At 42.4% G+C, this 23,789-nt stretch overlaps 1 protein-coding gene across 2 annotated transcripts in view; it reads left to right on the top strand.

Moving 5' to 3' along the window:
- Positions 1 to 372: 372 nt before the first annotated feature.
- The window catches only part of LOC137374126 (T-cell immunoreceptor with Ig and ITIM domains-like), a 47,380-nt gene continuing 23,963 nt past the window's right edge, over positions 373 to 23,789 (top strand). The window contains exons 1-4 of one of the 2 annotated variants that reach the window (XM_068039891.1): positions 373 to 497; positions 18,679 to 18,768; positions 20,956 to 21,015; positions 21,649 to 21,729. In XM_068039891.1, coding sequence (XP_067895992.1) covers positions 431 to 497; positions 18,679 to 18,768; positions 20,956 to 21,015; positions 21,649 to 21,729 — 298 coding nt within the window. In that variant the 5' untranslated portion in view covers positions 373 to 430. Of the gene's footprint in view, positions 498 to 18,678; positions 19,009 to 20,955; positions 21,016 to 21,648; positions 21,730 to 23,789 lie in introns of both variants that reach the window. The other variant, XM_068039889.1, reaches the window with a different exon arrangement.

Genomic DNA, 23,789 nt, shown 5'->3' with positions numbered 1-23,789 from the left:
AAGTGTGCGGCTCCAATGAGCTTTTTTCCCATATATGTGGCCACATCCTTTTTGAATTTGAATTTTAAAGGCTGTTGACTTGAAATTTCCTGTCTTCTATTTGGTGAATCTCTAGCAGCTGGCCACAATCTTGCTAGGAGCTCACTTTGAATAGTAATTGGGTTTGACCCAAGAATGAGCAGGGTCAGATATAAGCCCCTCCTGCATGGCCAAGGCTGGCACTGCAACGTCTGCAACTTTGCAGAAATCAACCTCAGTGTTTTATCTTACTCTGCTATGCAGTTTCCCTAAACAGTGAAGTTTTGTCTATAAACGTTGTGGTTTGTCTTCACAATCACATTGCAGATACAGTCACTTCCTGGTTCTGTCATTGCTAAGTTGTCCTGATACCTGTTGAAACAAATTTTCACCAGATGTAATTTTTAATAAGATGTTTTGGTTACTAGCTGTGATGAAGATGTTGATTGACTTTGCTATTTGCATGCTGTTTGTGTCTGGTAAGTGTTTGTCTTATTGTAGAGCAAATGGTTTAATTTGCAGCATTATTCAGCACGAATAGAGAAAAAATGCATTGCTAGATTAATTGTTTATTTGGTATTTTTAATGCAGATATAAATATGTTTACTAACTATATGTATTTTACAATAAATATAATTATTTCATGCCCTCCTTTAAAAGAATATACATTGTGCAGTTTTTAAAGTTTACACATGAGTATACGATTCATTGCTCTAATAGCAAATTAAACATTTTGTACTGGAAGTAAAAAAGAATTACTTTATCATTGTTCACTGCATAGTTGCCACAGATTATTATTTTTTCACACAGGTTCTACAAATGAGTTCATAGAATGCTATTTGTTCACCTATTTGCTGATGGAGCAACCTTAAATTTTGTTATAATTCTCTTAATTGATGTTTAATTTATTCTTTGGCGTTTCTCATTCTGATTAGTCACCCTTTGTATGTCTTTTAATTTCTCTTTTTCTCGTTAGTGTAAAATATTACAAGTATTAGAATAAATGACATAAGAATGTTTGTTTTTGTCAACGAATGCAGAGGAATAAAGTACTATCATGAATATGCGAACAACGGAACAGCCCCTTGAGCCTGCTCCGCCATTCATTGAGATCATGGTTGATCTGCATCCTAACTCCATCCACCTGGTTTGGCTCCATATCCCTTAATAACTTTAGCTATCAAAAATTCGCAATCTCAGATTTAAAACGAAAAATTGAGAGTGTATCGACTGCGTTTTTTGGGGAGAGTTCCATACTTCTAGCACCCTTTGTGTGAAGAAGGGTTTCCTAATTTCTCTCCTGAATGGCTTTCCCTAGTTCCAGGTTCCCCAACCAATGAGAAAAGTTTCTCTCAATCTACCTTGTCAATTCTTTTCAAAATACTAAAAACCTCAATCAAATCACTCCTTAACATTCTATAGTCAAAGGACTAGAAGGCTGGTTTATGTAATCTTTCCACTAATCTAATCCTTGGAACCCTGGTAACATTCGAGTGAATCTTTGCTGCACTCCTTCCAAGGCCAATATATCCATTCTAAGGTTTAGTGCTGGGAGCTCTGTGTAGATGTGGTCTAGTCAGGGAACAATTTCAGATTTCGATCTATATTTAACTATGCTGTGATGAAATTAGAAAGAATCAGGCTAGTCATTCTTAAGCGTATTCTGCAAACCCAATTCGTGACATCAAGTACTTGACATGAACTATATCGTCCTAAACAAAATGAATTTATTTAACATTATTTATGAACTATTACGACATGCTAGATTTACAAGTGATTAGTATTGGCAGAAACAACAAGATCAAAGTTCCAGAATTAAACTTGTGTATTTCCAAACATGAGTAACCATAATGTAGCATAACAGAATCCAACTTCAAGTCAAAGTGGTACTGCAGTAAGACATTAGCTGATAAAATATCCATGTGTGGAAACAGCTCAAGTGTACTACTGTCCAATTCTTTGGTGATGAAACTATCGATTCAGTCATTTGTTCAGTGTGCTGAGAAATGTCTTTTAAGTATCTTTGTGGCCACCATTATTCAGCTAAAACCGTTTCCATTTTACGTTGTTATTGTATATATCAATATAATATAATACCTATTTAAAGACACTGGATAGAAACTATGTACTGAATTCCATTGTCAAAAATGTCTCTGAACACTTCAAAAAAATCTTAATTCTTGAGTAGTAATGGATAAATTTGGGATTAAGATGTTTGAGTGAGTGCATCCCAGTGTTAAGTGCCAGAATATACCCACCCAGGAGTTCAGCTGCTCACTGCCCCAAAGTTTTTTGCAGTAACGGGGAGATCCCTTAATTAAATTGCGCCTGGTGTGGGGAATTTAATGGACCCCCAGGAGATGATGGGAGGTGGGGGGCCCATAGAATCGTGGCGGAAGGCAGGGTGGGGGTGTGCGGAGGGCCAGTCGCCTTCCTGTCACACTGCAATTAAGTCAGGGGTAGGAAAGGCCAAAGGCAGCCTGCCCTCCCAGAGGCCAATTGAATCCCTAAGTGACCAATTACAAGCCACTTAAATGCCACTTCCTCTCGCCTTTTCAGCCCGGAACCCACGCCGTTTCCACGAAATTCAGCCCGAAGGGTATACCTAAGAAACTCACAAGCCAAAGAAGCTGCTGCTATGCCAGGTGCAGGGGGTCATTGAGATCCTCCCCAGAAAGGTTAAGGAAATACCCTTCAGCTCCCTTTTTAAGTGAGCCACTTTAAAGATTAAGAAAAATCCTTGCCACAAATCTTAAAGGCCCAGGAAACTGTCCTCAGGCTGAAGCCCCAGATGGGGTCCACTGCTGTATTATGGCAGGCTTGTGATGATATGTCAAGTAATTGAGAGACATAGGATGCAGGAACTCCTGGCATTAGGAAAGTCTGTCTCTGTCCAAGCCCCTTCTGAGCCAATGGTCTTATAGGCTTCACCCTAGACAAGGCCAGGGGCCAAACTTTTGGCCTTTCTGGCACTTGTCCCTGAGTTATGATGGAACGGTGCTAAAAAGACCATGAATTACAGTCCATTGCTTCCTTCTTTTGCATTTATTCAACGGCCCAATTGCTAACCACTACACAAAGGGCACTTGGTCAGTTATAATCCAGTGCTTTCGTCTTTAGCTTTTCAAAATCGCAATTCAATACATTTGAAAATATAAATCTTTTTGAAGGTTCAGATACTTTGCCACACTTGACAATTGACAAGGTCTAAACAAATGTAGCCAATTTATAACAATATTAACATTCTCATACATTAAACAAAGAAGTATTCTTTAATCAAAAGCAAATTACTGCAGATGCTGGAAATCTGAAATAAAAACACAAAATGCTGGAAATACTTAGCAGGTCCGGCAGCATCTGTTTACTGTTTCAGGTCAATGGGCCTAAAATGTTAACAAGGATTCTTTAAAAAGTGCTTGTCTAGAAAAAGAATGTATCAAGCTTTGGACTGTTTCCACTTCAATCCATAACCAATTAGTGTAAAATTTCATTTAATTCCACAATAAAACTAACATAACTAGCACCATAATTTAGTATAATAAAAACAAGAAATGCTGCAACCACTCAGCAGGTCTGGCAGCATCTGTGGAAAGAGAAGCAGAGTTAACGTTTCAGGTCAGTGACCGTTCTTCGGAACTAGCAAATATTAGAAATGTCAAAGGTTATAAGCAAGTGAGGCAGAGGTGGGGCAAGAGATAACAAAGGAGAAGGTGTAGATTGGACAAGGCCACATAGCTGACCAAAAGGTCATGGAGCAAAGGCAAACAATAGGTTAATGGTGTGTTGAAAGACAAAGCATTCGTACAGATAGGGTGTTAACGGACTGAAGATTGAACAGCAGCAAGTACAAAAATGAAAAAAAACAGTGGGTAAGCAAACTGAACAAACTAAGATGAAATGAAATAAACAAAAAAAAATTGTAAAAAATGCAAAAAAGAAAAAAAGGGATCATTCCCTCCGCGGCACCCTGGCCCACTCCTCCATTACCCCCACCACCTCGTCCCCGTCCCATGGCACCTTCCCCTGCAATCGCAGGAGGTGTAATACCTGCCCATTTACCTCCTCTCTCCTCACTATCCCAGGCCCCAAACACTCCTTTCAGGTGAAGCAGCGATTTACTTGTACCTCTTTCAATGTAGTATACTGTATTCGCTGCTCACAGTGTGGTCTCCTCTACATTGGGGAGACCAAACGCAGACTGGGTGACGGCTTTGTGGAACACCTCCGTTCAGTCCGCAAGCAGGACCCTGAGCTTCCGGTTGCTTGCCATTTCAACGCTCCCCCCTGCTCTCATGTTCACATCTCTGTCCTGGGATTGCTGCAGGGTTCCAGTGAACATCAACGCAAGCTCGAGGAACAGCATCTCATTTACCGATTAGGCACACTACAGCCTGCCGGACTGAACATTGAGTTCAATAATTTCAGAGCATGACGGGCCCCCCCATTTTACTTTTATTTTTAGTTATATTTTCTTTTTTTCTTTTTTACATTTTTTACAAATTTTTTTTGTTTATTTCATTTCATCTTAGTTCTTCCCCAGGAGTCGGGGTCCATGGCGGGTGCCTGAAGATGCCTCCGGGATAGGGCTGAAACGCACCCACGATGCTGGGAGGACACGGCCCCATATTGCCAGCGGCAGCGAGGCCTCGTGGCAGCACCCCCTGCTGCTTGGTGATAAACCCTCATTTGAATATTTAACTAAATTAAAATTAATACATTAATGATGTATACGCCACCACCTGCTGTCCCGCTGCGATATTCGGCCTGGTGGCCAGCACACCCGCAATTTAGATCCGGGTCCTGGGAAACGAGGAACCACACTGGTGGGGAGGGGGGAGGAGGTAAGTTTATGAGTGCGAGGTGGGGGGGGGGGAGAACGGGGTCAAAGTAACATCATTGGTGTAGGGAATAGTGGGAAGGGTTTGAGGTTAAAGTTTATGCAGTTTGAGGGGGGAAGGGCAGATGGACAATGTAAGTGTTTTGTGGGGGGAGTGGGCAAATAATTAATTTAATTGTTATAGTGGGTGGGAGAGGGGCAGAAGAAATGTCTATTTAGTTTTATGCACTTTATCTTAAAATATTTAAGTTTACTGGTAGGGCTCAAAGTCCTTTAAAAATGGCATCAGCACAAGCAGCTGACGCTATTGCTGGGGACATTCAGCCAGCCCTTTCCATGTGGTGGGGGGTGGGGGGGGGGCAGCCTGCCCCAGCTATTTAAATGAGCCACCGCTCAGAAGGTTCAGCCCCTTAACTTTGAATACAATGGCCCGGACTTTGCAGTCAGCGTCAAAGTGATGGCACTTGCCACTGACTTTGAAAAAGTTGCCCACAAAGATCCAGCGCTCTCTGTGGCATGGATTTCCCCTTTTCCGAAGTCAGCTTGTATCTGATACCAAGTTAAGGGGAATCTCCAGGCACCCAGTAACAGTGATGCCATTAGGCAGGGTTAGCAGCCAATTACTTGGAAGTATGCTCACAGGCTGCAACCAGGAAGTAAAAACACAAAAAAAAACAAATTCTTTGTTTTTCATCAGCATTTTACAGAAAGCAAAATAATTAGTATATACACATGGGATTAAGGTAAAAGCTGAAATATTATAAATAAACTTCTAAAAAAAATTATTTTAGAAAGTGAATTTTTTGTCATAAAGGAGAATTTTGATATTCCACCAATATAAAATTAGTGTTTCAGTGCCAGTGAGGCTGTTCAGCAATAATTATGAACTTAGTATACTGTTAGAACACAGTAACACCTCATTCAATAAGGTGTAACTTTTTCAAGGGTTTTTACAGCAAGACTAATAGCATAACAGGGCAAGTTCTAGTCAGTTCAATGATTTCTACTTGATTGCTGTCTGTCGGAATTCAATAGCACACCCTGTGGAGAAGCTTAGAATCACTGACAGCAATTTATGGCTTTCTGCATTTCACTGCACATGTGCAGACTCCAGAGTCGCTGTCAATTTCAGAGGAGTAATGGCAATGAACACTGGCAGTTTAAGTATCATTACTACCAAAGAAAGAATAAAACAGGATGGACCACCTTGCATTGACCTAGGCACCAGAAATGACAAAGGCACACCCTGCCCAGTTGACCCTGAAAAGTCCTCCTCAACAACAGCTGGGGACTTCTGTCAAAATTGGGAGAGTTGTCCCACAGACTAGTCAAGCAACAGCCTGAGATAGTCATACTCATGGAATCATACCTGATAGCCAATGTCCCAGACTCCTCCATCACCATCCCTGATTATGTCCTGTCCCACCAGCAGGGCATAGCCACCAGAGGTGGCGGCACAGTCGTATACAGTCGGGAGAGAGTGGCCCTTGGAGTCCTCAACATTGATTCTGAACCCATGATTTTTTATGACAGCTCAAACATGGGCAAGGAAACCCACTGCTGATTACCACCTACCACCCACCCTCAGCTGATGAATCAGCGCGCTCCTTCACGTTGATCACGACGTGGAAGAAGCTGTGAGGGTAGCAAGGGCACAGAATGTATTCTGGATGTAGGACTTCAATGCTCATCACCAAGAGTGGCTCAGTAGCACCACTACAGATCTTGCTGGCTGAATCATGAAGAACATATCTGACAGTCTGGGCCTGCAGCAGAGGGTGAGAGAACCAACAAGAGGGAAAAACCTCCTTGACCTCGTCCTCACTAATCTACCTATCGCAGATGCATCTATACATGACAGTATTTGCAGGAGTGACCACCATACAGTTGTTGTGGAGACCAAGTCCTGTCTTCACAATGAGGACACCCTCCATCGTGTTGTGTGGCACTAGCACTGTGCTAAATGGCATAGATTCAGAACAGATCTAGCAACTCAAATCTGGGCATCCATGAGGCACAGCAGAATTGTATTCAGCCACAATCTCATGGCTTGATATATCCTTCACTCTACCACTATGATTACAAGAGGATCAACCCTCCTTCCCATGAGGAGTACAAGGGAGCAGATGAGGACCCAAACTGGTGAAGCTACAACACAAGACTACATGAATGCTAAACAGGGGAAGCAGCATGCTATAGACAGAACTAAGCGATCCCACAATTAACAGATCAAAGCTCTGCAGTCCTGTCACATCCAGTCGTGAATGGTGGTGGACAATTAAACAACAGGAGGAGGAGGCTCCACAAACATCCCCATCCTCAATGATGGTGGAGCCCATCACATCAGTACAAGAGGCAAGTTTGAAACATTCCAACCATCTTCTGCCAGAAGTGCCGATTGGTTGATCCATCTCAGCCTTCTCCTGAGATCCCCACCATTACAGATGCCAGTCTTCAGCCAATTCGATTCACTCCATGTGATATCAAGAAATGGCTGAATGCACTGAATACAGCAAAAGTTATGGGCCCTGACAACTTCCCAACAGTAGCACTGAAAGCTTGAGCTCCAGAACTAGCCATGCCCCTAGCCAAGCTGTTCCAGTACAGCTACAACACTGGCATGTACCCAACACTTTGGAAAATTGACCAGGTATATCCTGTCCACAAAAAGCAGGACAAATCCAAGCCGGCCAATTACAGCCCTATCAGTCTACAATCAATCATCAGCAAAGTGATGGAAGGTGTTGTCAACAGTGCTATCAAGCAGCACTTGCTCAGCAACAACACGCTCACCGATGCTCAGTTTGGGTTCTGCCAGGGCCACTCAGCTCCAGACCTCATTACAGCGTTGGTCCAAACATGAACAAAAGAGCTGAATTCAAGAGGTGAGGTGAGAGTGACTATGCTCGACATCAGGCCAACATTTGACCAAGTGTGGCATCAAGCAGCCTTAGCAAAATTGAAGTCAATGGGAATCAGGGGGAAAACTCTCCACTGGTTGGAGTCATAGCAGAAAGGAAGTTGGTTGTGGTTGTTGGAGGCCTATCATCTCAAGCCCAGGACATCGCTGCAGGTGTTCCTCAGGGTAGTGTCCTTGGCCCAACTATCTTCAGCTGCTTCATTAATGACCTTCCCTCCATCATAACGTCAGAAGTGGGGATGTTTGCTGATGATAGCATAGTGTTCAGTACCATTCAGAACTCCTCAGGTATTGCAGCAGTCTGTTTCCAAGCATGCAGGAAGACCTGGACATCATTCAGACTTTGGCTGATAATAGAAAGTTGCATTTGTAGCATACAAGTCCCAGACAATGACCATCTCCAGCAAGACAGTATCTAACTATCTCCCCTTGACATTCAATGGCATTACCATCGCTGAATTTCCCACCATCAACATCCTGGAGGTTACCATTGACCAGAAACTTAACTGGACCAGTCATAAATATTGTGGCGACAAGAAGAGGTCAGAGGCTGGGAATTCTGTGGCGAGTAACTCACCTCCTGACTCCCCAATGCGTGTCCACCATATACAAGGTATAAGTCAGGAGTTTGATGGAATACCCTTCACTTATCTGGATGAGTGCAGTTCCAACAACACTCACAAAGCACAATGCTATCCAGGACAAAGCAACTCACTTGATTGGCACCTCATCCACAACTTTAAACACTCACTCCTTCAAGCATTGTGTACCATCTACAAAATGCACTACAGAAACTCACCAATGCTCCTTCAACAGCGCCTTCCAAACCCACGACCTCTACCACCTGGAATTACAAGGGCAGCAGACACATGGGAACACCACCACCTGCAAATTCCCCTCCAAGCCACACACCATCCTGATTTGGAACTATATAGCCATTCATTCACTGTCACTGGGTCAAAAATCTGGAACTCCCTTACGAACAGCACTGTGGGTGTACCAGATGGACTGCAGCGGTTCAAGAAGGCAGCTCATCACTACCTTCTCAAGGGCAATTAGGGATGGGCAGCAAATGCTGGTCCTGCCAGTGACACTCACATCCCAGGAACAAATAAAAAAAAATCCAGGCCATTACAAAACCAGAGCTGCAAATTAGCGGAGGCAGTTCAGAAACTACAGAATGAGTTGGATAAAATTTGTAAGTGGGGAGTGCATCAGCAGATGAAATAAAATGCAAACAACTGTAAATCAGGAGGAAAAAAAGCAAAATGTACTCTATGAATGGTGGTGATATAGCCAAAGGCAAAGCAAAAAGAGACCTGTAAGTCTTAATTGACTTGTCTCTCAATGTTTCTAATCAATGCAAAACAGCAATCAACAAAATCATTTGAATATTAAACCAGAGTTAAAGTAATTAAGGAAGACATGACCAATCTTTTATAGCACCCTGACCAGACTACATATTAGGTACAGCAGACAATTAGGGCTGCTGATGCAAATTATTGACATTCAAACATTAGAGGCAGTGCAGTGAAGTCCCACGAGGTTGACCACAATTGTTAAAGGCCTGACCTATAAGGAAAGAGCGGATGGTCTTGGTTTCACAGCCTAAAAAAGGAGGCGTCTAAAAAGTGGTCTGAAAGAGATATCAATGATAATTAAGAAAATATAAAGGTAAATTCTGACTATTACTTTAAATAAAATTAAGAAAGTACACCAAGGAGACACAGATTCAAACTAGTAAAAGTTCAATTTAGGCCTGATGTGACAGAAATGACACATGCCAAATGAAAAGTATTAATTTCATCATATGAAACTATGCTTGAAAACTTTTTACCGGACACTACAGATAACATTTTTAAAAAGCAAAACTGAAGCGGCACAGTGGCGCAGTGGTTAGCACCGCAGCCTCACAGCTCCAGCGACCCGGTATCAGTTCCGGGTACTGCCTGTGTGGAGTTTGCAAGTTCTCCCTGTGTCTGCATGGGTTTCTGCCAGGTGCTCTGGTTTCCTCCCACAGCCAAAGACTTGCAGGTTGATAGCCCCTCGTGTAGGTAGGAGAATGGTGGGGATGTGGTAGAGAATACGGGGTTAATGTAGGAATTGTGTAAATGTGCGGTTGTTGGTGGGCCGAAGGGCCTGCTTCAGTGCTGTATCTCTAAATAAATAAGAGCTAAAAATGGCCATGCACATTTGCATTTTGAGAAGACAAATACTGGCTGAGAGATAGAAGGAAATTACCTAGTCCAGCTGGAACAATGGGGATGCTCCCTGATTCAATTAGCAAGATTGGTTTGGTCAAAAGTGGAGACAAAAAGATGCCGACACCCTTTGTCTTTGAAAGAGCTAACTGCCAACCACCAACCCCCCCCCCACTCCGCCCACCGCGTATGTTCAATGGACTCTGAAGTTCAAAGATCCTTCCAGAAGTGGCTGTTTCAAAGAAAGAGATGGTCACATGACATACCTGTTGCTGTAAAACTGAGGTTTTTGAATTGTGCCTCAGAGAGTGAAAAAAAAAGACTGCAATTGAACTCAAAGAAAAAGCATCTCTCTGTGTCCCTGTCTCCAGCAAAGTCTCAGGGAAACCATGGTGGCAGCTTCTATGTTTTTGACTACAGACCTTTACAGACGACCACCAAGAAGACAGATGAAACCTCTCTTCGGTCTTCTGGAACCAGAGAAGCAAGCCTGAAATTGTGCATGTGGCCCCAGCGAGGACTCCAAGACATTAACATCAATTAAGGACATAACAGCACAGTATTTGCATTCCATTTATTACCAACTTTACTTCAACCTCCCAACTCTTTCTTCCCCTCTGTATCTATTGTGTTTGTGTGTGTGTGCCTATCGTATGAGCATGGATACATCACATGTTTTAGTAATTTTTACCAGTTTAGAGTGATAAGGTTAATAAACTTACATTTTTCTTGTTTAAACCCAAGAAAACCTGTATGATTGTTTCATTTGTAATTATATTCGAGGAACAGTGAGCAAGGGCTCACTGAGGTGGTAGCTAAAAGTCACTATGTTGAAAAAGATAAACTCTGTTATGGCCAAACCAGAGACGGGGCGAAAGGGAGAGCCTGAAACCCCTTCTTCGCCTGCTTGTAACAGCGGATGACAAGAAATACTTCCTCACACAGATAAATGTATCAAATAGGAAGTGTATTAGAGGGGAATACCCTGGAATCTGTGAAGAAACAATCGGACACTGAAATGTGAGCACTTTTGGATTTCTCTGGATGTATGAATCAAGATTGGATAATGGCCTTCCTCATCTGTAATTACATTGTGCTCACTCTGCACTGTAGAGAGAATAGTAAGATGGGGGCTGAATTTAGCGGAGGCGACAACGGTACTGCTTCAGCAGGCAGCAGGACCCAGGACCGCATTTTGCCAATGGCACCCAATTAAGCCTCGCTGCCACCGGCAATATTGGGCCGGGCCTTCCTCTACCGGATGCATTTCCCAGCAACCCCCCCACCCCCGCCACAGCCCCCAATGTTGGCGGAGGTGGGGCTGTAAAATTCAGCCCAATAGTTGCTCCGAGTTAAAATCAGGACTTATATATTTCTCAACTCACTATTACTCAATGTGAACATGGAACTCATGGAATTGAAGAAAAGTAATTGAAATTACTTTGCCTTAGTTTTTACCAGAGAGACTAAGAAGGTGACTTGACATTAGAAGAAGAAATAGAAAAGATTTTCACATTATTTAAGATAGTGAAGATAAAATCCCTGGTCTGGATAGACATTTTACATTTTTTTTCCGTTTCATGGGATGTGAGCATCGCTGGCAAGACCAGCATTTATTGTCCATCCGTAATTGCCCTTGAGAAGGTAGTAGTGAGCTGCCTTCTTGAACCACTGCAGTCCATCTGGTGCAGGTACACCCAGAGTGCATTGAGGGAGGGAGTTCCAGGATTTTGATCCAGCAGCAGTGAAGGAATGGTGTGTGACTTGGAGGGGAACTTGAGGTGGTGGTGTTTCCATGCATCTACTGTCCTTGTCCTTCTAGGTGGAAGAGGTAGTGGATTTGGAAGGTGCTGTTGAAGGAGGCGTGGTGAGTTGCTGCAGTGCGTCTTTTATATGGTACACACTGAGCGTCAGTGGTGGAGGGAGTGAATGTTTGTGGATGGGGTGCCAATCAAGCAGGCTGCTTTGTCCTGGATGGTGTCGAGCTTCTTGAGTGTTGTTGGAGCTTCACCCATCCAGGCAAGTGGAGAGTATTCCATCACACTCCTGACTTGTGCCTTGTAGATGGTGGACAGGGCTTTCATGAGTTGGGAGGTGGGTTACTCGCCACAGAATTCCCAGCCTCTGACCTGCTCTTGTAGCCACAGTATTTATATGGCTAGTCCAGTTCAGTTTCTGGTCAATGATAACCCCGAGGATGTTGATGGTATATAGATATATAAATTCTATAGACAATGGAATAGTGCCAGAGGGCTGGAGGACAACTAACGTAATTGTATATTCAGAAAGAGAGATAGAATAATCCAGGGAACTGCAAGCTTAATGTCAATGGTAGGAAAAATATTGGATGCTTTACTTAAAGATGTAATAGAAAAATATCTAGAAACCAGAAAATAACAAAGAATAATCAGCACAGATTTCAAAAGGGTAGATCATGCCTGATCAGCCTTACTGAATTCGTTGAAGAAGGAAGAGAAAGGGTATACAAGGGTAATTCAATGATGCAATATAGGTAGACTTTCACACAGCCATCGAAAAGCTACCACATAGTGAAGTAATGACTAAGCTCAGAGCATGTGGAGTCAGGGAACAAGTAGCAGAATGGATAGCAAACTGGCTGCAAAACAGAGAACTGAAAGTAAGGGTTTCATGATAGATATTCCAGACTAGCGGAAGCTGCCACAGATGTTCCACAAAGATTGGTGCTGGGACCATTTTTTTTCAAAATTTACGTAAATGATTTTGCGCTCAGGAATCATGCAAGGCTCTGAAGCCCTGCTGTCTCCATGCACCATCAGTAAAATCAAAAACGTGTCGTAAAATTTCAGTTATTGGCCCTTTAAATACTATCCTGCTGTGTCGAAATGCGAAGTTCGCCCTGCATGGTTGGCACCGTTAGTAAAATCCAGAAGCAACATAAAGATGTCGGACTTCCAGCGAAGCACAATCCAGCTCCCCACATCTCCAAATTCATTCTGACATTTATCCTCTTGTTTTAAAAAATTATTTAAAGAAAAATTATTGAGCAGAAAGTGGTAGAACAATATATATGTTTATGTAGTGCCTTCAAGTTAGAAAAAAAATCTCAAGACACTCCATGGAGGCACAATCAAAAGAAAAAGAAACCAAGCAAAAGGAGATATTGGGAGCACTGACCAAAGTGATAAGATTAGTGATAGGACATAAGTTGCACAATCGGCTTAGGAACCAAACAGGTCTCACAGCACACTCTTTTTGGATTAGATTCTTGTTTGTTACTGTTAACCGATAACAGTACCACAGATATACCAAAAAGGATCATTTAAAAAAAAAATCAGGATGTGGGCAAGGTTGATTTTAATGGCCGTCTCTAACAGCGCTGAGAAAATGCTGGTGGGCTTCCTCTTTAAACTGCTACAGTCATTGGGGTGATGGTGCTCTTACAATCACATTAAATAAGAACAAATGAACATAAGAAATAGGAGCAGGCCTAGGCCATTCGGCCCCTCGAGCCTGCTCTGCCATTCAACAAGATCGTGGCTGATCTGATTGTGGCCTCAACTCCACTTTCTTACCTGCCCACATAACTCTTTATTCCCTTGTAGATCAAAAATCTGTCTAGCTCAGCCTTGAGTGTATTCAATGGCCCAGTCTCGACTGCTCTCTGGGGTAGAGAATTCCAAAGATTAATGACCCTCTGAGAGAAGAAATTCTTCCTCATCTCCATCTTAAAATAGAGACCCTTCATTTTAATCCCCCTAGTTCTAGATTCCCCCACAAGGGAAAACATCCTCTCAGCATTTACCTGTCAACCCCCCCTAAGAATCTTACATGTTTCAATCAGATTACCTCTCATTATTCTAAACTCCAATGAATATAGCCCAACATTCTCAATGTTTTCTCATAAGATAACTCCTTCATCACAGGAATCAACCTAGTGAATCTTCTTTGAACTGTTTCTAATGCAAGTATATCACTCTTTAAGTAAGGAGACCAAAACTGTATGCAGTACTCTAGGTGTGGTCTCACCAGTTGCAGCAAGACTTTGCCACTTTAATATTCCATCCTTCTTGCAATAAAGGACAAAGTTCCATTTGTCTTCCTAATTACTTGCTGTACCCTGCTCACATTGTCTGATTCATGTACAAGGACACCCAGATCCCTCTGTACCTCAGCATTCTGCAGTCTCTCTCCACTTAAATAGTATTTTGCTTTTCTATTCTTCCTGCCAAAGTGGACAACCTCACCTTTTCCCACATTGCACTCTATTTGCCAAATGTTTGCCCACTCACTTAACCTTTCTATACCCCTTTGAAGACCCTTTGGGCTGGATTTTGTTCTCCCTAGGTGTCAGGGTCCATGGCGCGTGGGGCCCGAAGATGCCTCCAGGAGAGGGCCACTATGCACCCCGATGCCGGGAGAGCCTGCCCTGATATTACCAGCAGCGGCAAGGCCTCATGGCAGTCTCCCTGCTGCTCGGCAACTGGACCCCATTTGAATATTTAAATAAATTAAAATTAATGAATAAATGATACGCTGCTGTCTGATCTCCCGCTGCTATCTTCGGCCTGGTAGCCGGCACTCCAGCGCCTTCGGATCCCCGTCTGGGGAAATGAGGCGCCACACTGGTGGGGAAGGAGAGGAGGTAATTTTATCAGTGTGGGGGTGGAGGAGGGGAAACGGGGTCAAAGTAACATCATGGGTGTAGGGGATGGTGGGAATGGTTGGAGGTTAAAGTTTGTGCAGGTTGGGGGGAAAGGTCAGATGGATAAGGTAAGTATTTTGGGGTGAGGAAAGGGTAAATAATTAATTTTACTGCTATTTGGTGGGTGGGAGAGGAGCAATAAAAATACCTTAATTTTAAAAAAATTTGCTCTACCTTTAAATATTTAAACTTTCCAGGAGGGCTGACAGCCCTTTAAAAGGTTAGCGTCTGTGCACAGGCAGCGGATGCCATTACCGGGGACAGGAGGCCAGCCCTCTCCATGTGATTGGGGGGTGGGGGGGTGGTGCGGGCTACTTAAATGAGCCACTGCACGGAAGATTGTGGTGACTCCACAACATGGGCGGGCCACTGTTTTTTTCGCCCACCATCGACATCAGCAGCAGGAGCAGAAGATTCAGCTCTTTGTGTCCTCCTCACAACTTGTTTTTCTACCTATCTTTGTATTGTCAACAAACTTGGCTGTAATATATTTGGTCCCTTCATCTAAATCATTTATATAGATTGTAAATAGCACTGATTCCTGTGACACCCCAATGGTTACAGTTTGCCAACCTGAAAATGACATATTTATCCTGAATTTCTGTTTCCAGTTAGTTAGCCAATCCCCTGTCCATGCTAATATCTTACCCCCAACAACATGAGCTCTTATCTTGTGCAGTAATCATTTATGTGGTACCTTATCGAATGCCTTTTGGAAATCGAAATACATTACATCTACTGGCTCCCTTTTATCCACCTTGTTTGTTACATCCTAAAAGAACTCTAATAAATTTGTCAAACGTGGTTTTCCTTTCATAAAGCCATGTTTGTCACATCTCAGGCTGAGGAATCGCACTTGAAGTCACAGATTTAACTTTAACAAAGATTTAGCAAACTTTAATAAACACTTCTATTCACTACAGCAGTATTGCCTATCCAACCTTACAACAACCTCCTAGTCAGGTGTTTTCCCCAAAAAACTGAGTTACTCTCAGTTTCACTTCCAAGTACCACATAGTCTCTAATACTCAAGCCCACACAAACAATCATGACAATAGTTACTCCACTTGATTGTATTATGATTTTCTAAATATCCTGCTACTACTTCCTTAATAATGATTTCCAGCATTTTTCCAATGACGGACGTTGGGCTAACTGGCCTAATTGGAAGATTACAACCAATGTTTCCATTATCTCTGAAGCCACTTCTTTTAAGACCCTAGGATGCAGGCCATCAGGTCCAGGGGACTTCTCAGCCTTTAGTCCCATGAGTATTCTTAGAACTTTTCTCTAGTGATAGTGATTGTTTTAAGTTCCTCCCTCCCTTTTGTCCCTTGATTTTCTACTATTCTTGGGATTTTTTTGTGTCTTCTTCCGTGAAGACATATAGGGCTGGATTTTGTTCTCCCCCAGGCATCAGGTTCTTTGGCAGGAAGTGGGGGGGGGAGCCTGAAGATGGGTCTTGGATGAGGCCTGCCATGGACCTCAACGCCAGGAGGGCTCAGCCAATCCTCCCAGCAGTGGCGAGGCTCCGTGGCGGCCCCTCTGCCGCTGGGCAACAGGAACACAATTTAAATATGCAAATGAATAAATTTAATAAATTAACATAGACTTACCTGCTATCATGAGGGCCTGCCACGATCTTTGGTGTGGCAGCCGGCACTCCCGCACGTTCAGATCCCCATCCAGGGAAACGCGGTGCCACACTGGTGAGGAGGGGGAGGAGGTACATTTTTCAGTGCGGTGGGGGGGAGAGGGGGGTCAAATAAAAGTTATAGATGTAGGGGATGGTGGGAAGGGTTGAACCTTAAACTTTGTGCAGTTTGGGGGTGGAAGGTCAGATGTGAAAGGTAAGTGTTTTGGAGGGGGGGAAGGCAAATAGGTAATTTAATTGTTTTTGGTGAGGTTTGGAAAGGGGCGATGCAATTTTATTAATTTAATTTTGGGGGGTTTCCTCTTTAAAAATTCTACCAGCGCCTGCTCACAGGCAGCTGCTGCCATTGCTGGGGACCAACAATCCGCCCCGTCCACATGATTGGGAGGGGCAGGCTGCCCCAGCTATTTAAATGAGCTGCCACGTGGGAGATCGCGACTGCTCTTTGGCATGCAGCCCAAGATCGGCGGCAGGCTCTTAAAGTCCAGCCCATGCAAATTACTTTTTCAAAGTCTCTGCCATTTCCTTGTTTCCCATTATTAATTCCCCAATCTCTTTCTCTAAGGGACCAACGCTTACTTTAGCTATTCCTTTCCTTTTTATATATTTGTAGAATTTCTTAGTGTCTGTTTTTATATTTCTTGCTAGTTTACTCTCATATTCAAACTTTTCCCTCTTTATTTTTTTTAAAGTCATCCTTTGCAGGTTTCCAAAATATTCTCAATCTTCTGGCCTACCACAAATCTTCGCAGCATTTTACACCTTTTCTTTCAATTTGATACCATCCTTAACTTCCTTCAATAATCATGGATAGGGCTTCCTTCTCATAGAGTCTTTCTCAGTGGTATGTATCTTTGTTGAGAGTTATGAAATATCTCCTTAAATGTCTGCCACTGCTTATCTACCGTGTTACCGTTTAACCTATTTTCCCAGTCCACTGAAGGCAAATTTGTTTCCATACTTTTGTCATTGTCTTTATTTAAGTTTAAGACACTAGTTTCAGATTAGGTACCAGATTTCAGGATATTAATTCAGTGACGATGATGGAACAGTGATATTTAAATATATCCAAGTCAGTGCTGTATCTCTAAACTAAAAGAATGTTGTGAGACATGGAGCGGAAGCTGGAGGTGCCTCATGACATTGCTGCTCCTGTCCTTCTCAGTAGTGAAGCTTGAAGGGGAAGGAGGTGTTGTCAAAGCAAGATTGACGAGTTGCTACAGTGCAGATCGTACATACGGCAGTTGCTTTGGGCTGGTGGTAGTGGAGGATGAATACTGAGACCAGTGCTTTGGGCACTGATCAAGCAAACTGTTCAGTTCTGGGTGGTAACCCAATCAAGCAGCCTAACATGTCAAAACTGAAAATGCTACAGATAGGCTTAAAAAAGACCTGTGTGCAAACCACCTCAATTGTTCCAAGCTTCCACAGTACACACCGATGCACCAGAGAGAGGCATTGCAGCTAAATAAACAACCTTGGGGTGCAGCACTCAGAATTGACAGTTCTTTTTCAAAATGATATTGGTTGTTTCTGTCAGATTTCAAAAGCTGCTTTTAGCACTGGATTTTCTGACTGCTTCCTTCATTCAAACCAACTTGTCTCTTTTATATCATGGAAAATAGGTCCTAGCTTTTTAATACTAATCCCACAGAAATCGAAATGCCAAAAAGTACAAACTAAACCAATCACACAGCATTGACTAAGTTTTGGTTTTAGCTTTCACAATCTTTCTCAACCCTGTAAATGATGGAACTTGCAACTTTGTTTAAACATAGGCTTGATAGAAAACATCCAGTTCAAATGAAGGTACCATCTTTAATGGATCAGCTGTTAAACTGAGATTTCTCCTGTCTTGTCAGATTATTGTCAAAAATCCAGTGATAGTTTTTCAAAGTTTTTTTTTACTTCTGGTGTCCTGACCAATATTCATTGCATACCCAAAACAGCTAGAGCAGATTTTCATTTCATTGCTATTTGTGGAAAGTTTTTGTGTGAAAATTAGCTGCTGGACTTACATAGGCCACAAATTTCCTTGGAGCTGCACCCACTCCACTGTAGTGACTTTGCCAGAAATCCATTTACGCAAATAAACAGGGTCCCCAGTGCAGTTACTGCAACAGAGCAGGAGCAACTCCAAAGAGGTTTGTAGCCCTTTAAAAAAATAGTGATTACTTTTCAAAAGTGTGTCATTGGCTATCTTGCACTGTGGGATGTCATGATGATGTGAGGGGTGTTATATATCTAAATGCAATACTTTATGTTACATTAGTACCTACTGTATTTGTAGTATCATATCTGATTATTATGAAAGTTGTTACAAGTGAATTTGTAATATCTTAATTCTCTTTCTTTTCTACCTAGGTGTCCAAACAATAGAACTTAAAACTAGTGGGAATGTAACCATTGTGAAGGGTGGTTCAGTTACCTTACGATGTGACTCTTCTGATAAAGGTGTCAAGATGGTATTAGTTGAATGGCAGAAATCCAGTAACAAAACAAAACTTGCAGTATACAGCAAACAACCAAATGGTACAAACCTAAAAAATCAACGAATAACAATGGATGTTGTTGAACAACACTCCACAATCACAATCAAAGAAGCTCTCAAATCAGACAAAGGCTGGTATTCCTGCATATTTCATACTTATCCAAATGGAAAACAGGAGGGCAAAATATATTTGGATGTAAGAGGTAAATACAGAGTTTTAGAACATTTCCTACATTCATAAACTACTTTGAATGACATAAACTAATATAATACTTAAGCTTCCATTTTTTTAATCTGATGAACAAAAATTTGTATAACTGGTTATTTTTTGATCAGTTAACACACACAGGAGATAGTGTCAGGCAAACCCCCCACCTGCCAAGACTGAGACACACATGATTTCGCTTTTTAGGTTTTTGTAATAATAAAACAACCCTACTTGTTTTGAGTTTTTGCTCAGAGATTCTCATGTACTTAGTGCCAAAGACTGTTCCTGTAAGCTAACCCCAATCCCTAAGAATCAGAGCGCATCTTTGCATAGTTGGTCCAGTAGCAAGCCCAGGGGTTGAACGGAAGCTCTTGATAACACATTCAGCTCACTTCGAAATAGCACAAGAGAACACATGGTGAGACACATGCTGGACTAAGTGCTGCAACACACCCACCCACGACATCCGTCACTGACCCCACCAAAGTTTATAGAAGCAGGAAGAGGCACCATGCTTTGAATGGCTGTCATTTACGCCCATACCATTAGGGCTTTATCTAAGGCGCCAACAAGGCTAGAGGGCCCACAGAGATCAATGCAAGCAGTCATTGCCAGGAAGGGTGTTGGGTCCCTTCTTCCCTAGGATACTGAGAGATTTCTCTGCTCTTCTTCAAATAGTGTCACAGGAACTTTTACTTCTATCTGAACAGTTAGGCAAGCCTCAGTAAAAGTGAAAAGAGCATGCTGCGCTGTTGAAGGTGCCAACCACCAGATGAAATGTTAAATTGCCTGTTCAGCTGGACAGAAATAACCCATTGGGTATTCAAACAAGAAAAGGGAGTTTTTTTAATGTCCAAGTCAGCTTTCCTCTGTTAACAAACATCAAGGAAACAAATCAAATTAACTAGACATTCATGTCACATGCTACTTATAGGATCTTGCAGTGCACAAATTGACTATTATGTCTGTCAAGATAACAACACTGACCACCACTAGAAGTTTCAAACCTGGCAGGGTGTAAAATGGGTTAAATCAGATTGACCTCCCATTATGCACCCTGCCCGAATTTGCATTGAAGTCAACAGAAAGGTAAATTGGGTAGAATTTATGATTATTCCCCTGGCTGTGCTGTGAACAATTGTGGTCTCCATATTAAAAAAAGGATATGGAAGCTTTTGAGAAGATGTAAAAAAGATTTCCAAAGATGATGCCAGAACTAAGAGGTTATATCTGTCAGGAAGGACTGGCCAGACTGGGGCTGTTTTCTCTAAAGAGAAGAATGAGGGGTGACCTTATAGAAGTCTTTAAGATTATGAAAGGGTTTGGTATGGTAGAGGTAGAGAACATTTTTCCACTTGTGGGGGATGTCTAAAACTAGGGGTTATAAGTATAAAACACACTACCACAGGGAGTAGATGAGGCAAATAGCATAAATACATTTAAGGGAAAGCTGAATAAAAACATGATGGAGAAAGGAATAGAAGGTTACATTGATAGGGACCAATGAAGCAGGAGGGAAGATGAACACCACCCTGGGCCAGTTGGACCAAGTAGCCTGTTTCGGTGCTGTATATTCTAGTAATTCTATAATGGGCAGCTAACTCACTCAATTGAAATTTTCAAGAATGAGACTGATAAATTTCAGTTAGTAAGGGTATCAAGGGTCATAGATGAAAGGCTGGTAAATGGAGTTGAGTTACAGACGAGGTATGATCTAATTGAATGGTACAACAGGCTTGAGGGACTTAATGGTCTACTCCAGTTCTTATGATTGATTTCCCACTGATTTATATCATGTGGTCAGGAATCACATATCAAATTAAGACATCTGAGTACTGCGTAGAATCAGGTCTTTAAATTTTGGTGTACTAGTTAATGATTAATAATTGATTACAGTAGACAGTTTAAAGAAATGGTTATTCAGCTTTTTTGTCATTAACAGGTGCTAACATTGCCACGATGAATCATCTTCATATGAGAAATTTATCAATATACCTTTCAGGTGAAAATACAAACCAAATCCTCTTTCTGGATAATTTGCTTGTTATTTTTTAAATTTTAATAACTAATCCTTAATTATCCCTTACACAAAATTTAATGTTTTAATGTGGAAAGAATATCACATAAAATCTGTTAAACTTAAGTGTAGAAAATTTTACTAGATAAGTAAAAGAAAATATGAATATATTAGTATTTTTGAAACTACTTCTAGCCCTGTATTAGTTATTTCTGTTATGTTGTCATAGAGGTCTTATACTATTTATTAATATTGATTTGTAAGTTTTTAATTTCTGCATTGGCCTGCCTTAATTTTATCATATATCTACACTTTAATTAATATTTATAATCCATGTAATCCTTATTGAGTTATGCTGGTGGCATCATCACCTACTGTTAGGTGGTAATTGTTTTCAATCTGACTACTCGAACAGCTATTATTTTTTGCTCTTAATGCAGCTATTAAGTGAGAATTCTATGGTAGCTGTACTCACATATGAACAGTCAGTAATTGAGCATTTCCCCCCTGTAATATTGAAAGGGGAATGGGCACTTTTCCAGGGATGAATAAATAATGAACAGCAACATTATTTTACAATGATTATGTCTTACCATATAGTACTATTATTTCAAACAGTATCAATTGTTGGAGCAGCAGTTGTGATTATGATAGTTGCACTGGTGATATGGAAAATGAAGAGAAAACCACCAGCTTCAGGTGAGTAAACTGCTGTTATGTGACTGTGACAAAATTCCTTTCCATTTAACTTTCTGTAACTTCTTAAGAAGCATCAATAAAGCATACATTTCCTGCTTCAAGCTGGCAGCAGGAAGCCTCACTTGCCAGAATTTGCAAATGAGATCTTAGAAAATTGGTCCCATTGCATTTTTTCCAGTTTAAATAAATGATCCTTTTCAACATTTATGTTGATAGAGTAAAGGTGGCCCAAGTTTATGCAACAGGTACAGAGCTTGGAGTTATTGATAACATTGTCATTCCTGTATATCAAGCAGTAAGGTCCAAAATCCCCTTGCATCATGGAATGATAGATTGGAGAATCCCCATGGACCAGGGAACGATGGGATTGGATCAATTTGTACCAGGGAAAGATGGGATTGGATTATTCTTTATCAGGGAAAGATGTGAATAGATCAGTTTGTACCAGCGAAAGTTGGGACTGGATTGTTCTGTACCGGGGAAAGATGGGAATAGATCATTCTTTACTGGGGAAAAATGGGAATGGGTCATTCTGTACCATGACAAGGTGGGAATGGGTTATTCTGTACTATGAAAAGGTGGGATTGGATCATTCTGTACCAGGGAAAGATGGGAATAGATCATTTTGTACCAAGAAAAAATGGGAATGGATCATTCTGTACCAGAGAAAGGAGGGAATGGGCCATTCTGTACCATGAAGAGGTGAGACCAAAAATCAGGTGGGATGGTGGAACAGACAGTAACATTGCACTGTTGTGAGGTGAGATAGAGGGCTGAATTTTATCAGCCCTCTAGGAACGGGCAGGGTGGCATGGGGGCCCATCACCTTCCCAATGCCATTCAATTCTGTCAGGGAGTGGAAGCCCAGAGGCCAATTGAGGCCCTTACGTGGTCAATTAATGACTAATTAACAGCCTTGAGAGCCCCGCCATGTGGGGAGGTTGCCCAGTAACACTTGGAGCCTCTCTGCAGACTGGGACAAGGTCCCTTCTGCTTGAGTAATCTGTGGCCCACAGAGGGCCCCCAGCGGCAAAGACTGCTCCTGCGACAACACTGCTCCCTTTCCCTCAATAATCACCCCACCCTCACCGGGGCCTACATGACTGGCCCCTAGCAAGCCAGCCCCACTCAGCTGCAGCCTGGGGCTCCATGGCTGCTCCTGGTCCCGGGCCTACTGCAGTACCAGCAGTGGCCATCGCTCCCAGTGGCACTACTGAGATTGCTGAGCTGCCGGCCCTCAGATCCACTGGCAGCTCTTGGAGGCAGGATCCCTGTCCTTAAAGGAACAGGGCCTTTGGCGCTGGGCAATTTATTGCCTGAGCACTGTAAACTGTGACCTTGGGTCCTCCAGAATGGCCGAGACGAGGTTCCCCTCGCCTCTTTGGCCCGGCATTGGTTTCCCCACTGCCTTCGTGAAATCCATCCCAGAGCAACAAATCTTTTCTAAACTGACCTGCACCAAACCAGTAGCAGGTTGGGAACCCATTTGTGATCAAAGCAGGCTTTTCCGTAGCTCTTTAACCCAGCCACAGTATTAGCATTCCATTTCTGAGTTTCCCGACTAATCAGAGAAGGCAGGCGGGATGACACACTGAATCTATCAAAAGAGGGATTTCTAGTTCAAGGAATGCCAGAAGAGGTCAGAAATTTCTGAACTGTACATTGATTCCTGTGGTTTCAGCAACCACAGGAATGGAAAAGAGACTTGGGAAGGCTGGCCCCTGCGTCTTGGACTTTTACCTGGAGGCTGTGCTGCAAGATCTGAGAGACTGCACTGAGTTGATGTTTGTCCAGGGCAGAAGGAAGAGGCCAGCCTCTCTAACCAAGTAGCTGTGGGTGGAAGTGGCAGAGCAAGAGAACAGCAGGAGTGTCCCTTGAAATTGGAGACAGTGTTCCAAGAGGTTCAAGGACCTCAGGAAGTTATGACAGTTGAGTGACATAAAACTTTCAGATGCCAAGCCCCACTTTCTGACTTTCCCAGCATTCTCCTGCACAACACTCCTCAGACCAACACACCTTGCAGTTCCTCATTCCTCTCTTTCCAGGCACCTCGCATAGCC

Source organism: Heterodontus francisci, chromosome 10, assembly GCF_036365525.1.
Source record: "Heterodontus francisci isolate sHetFra1 chromosome 10, sHetFra1.hap1, whole genome shotgun sequence".
NCBI lineage: Eukaryota > Metazoa > Chordata > Chondrichthyes > Heterodontiformes > Heterodontidae > Heterodontus > Heterodontus francisci.
The sequence above is the reverse complement of the archived record's forward strand: the minus strand, read 5'-3'. Positions and strand labels throughout refer to the sequence as shown.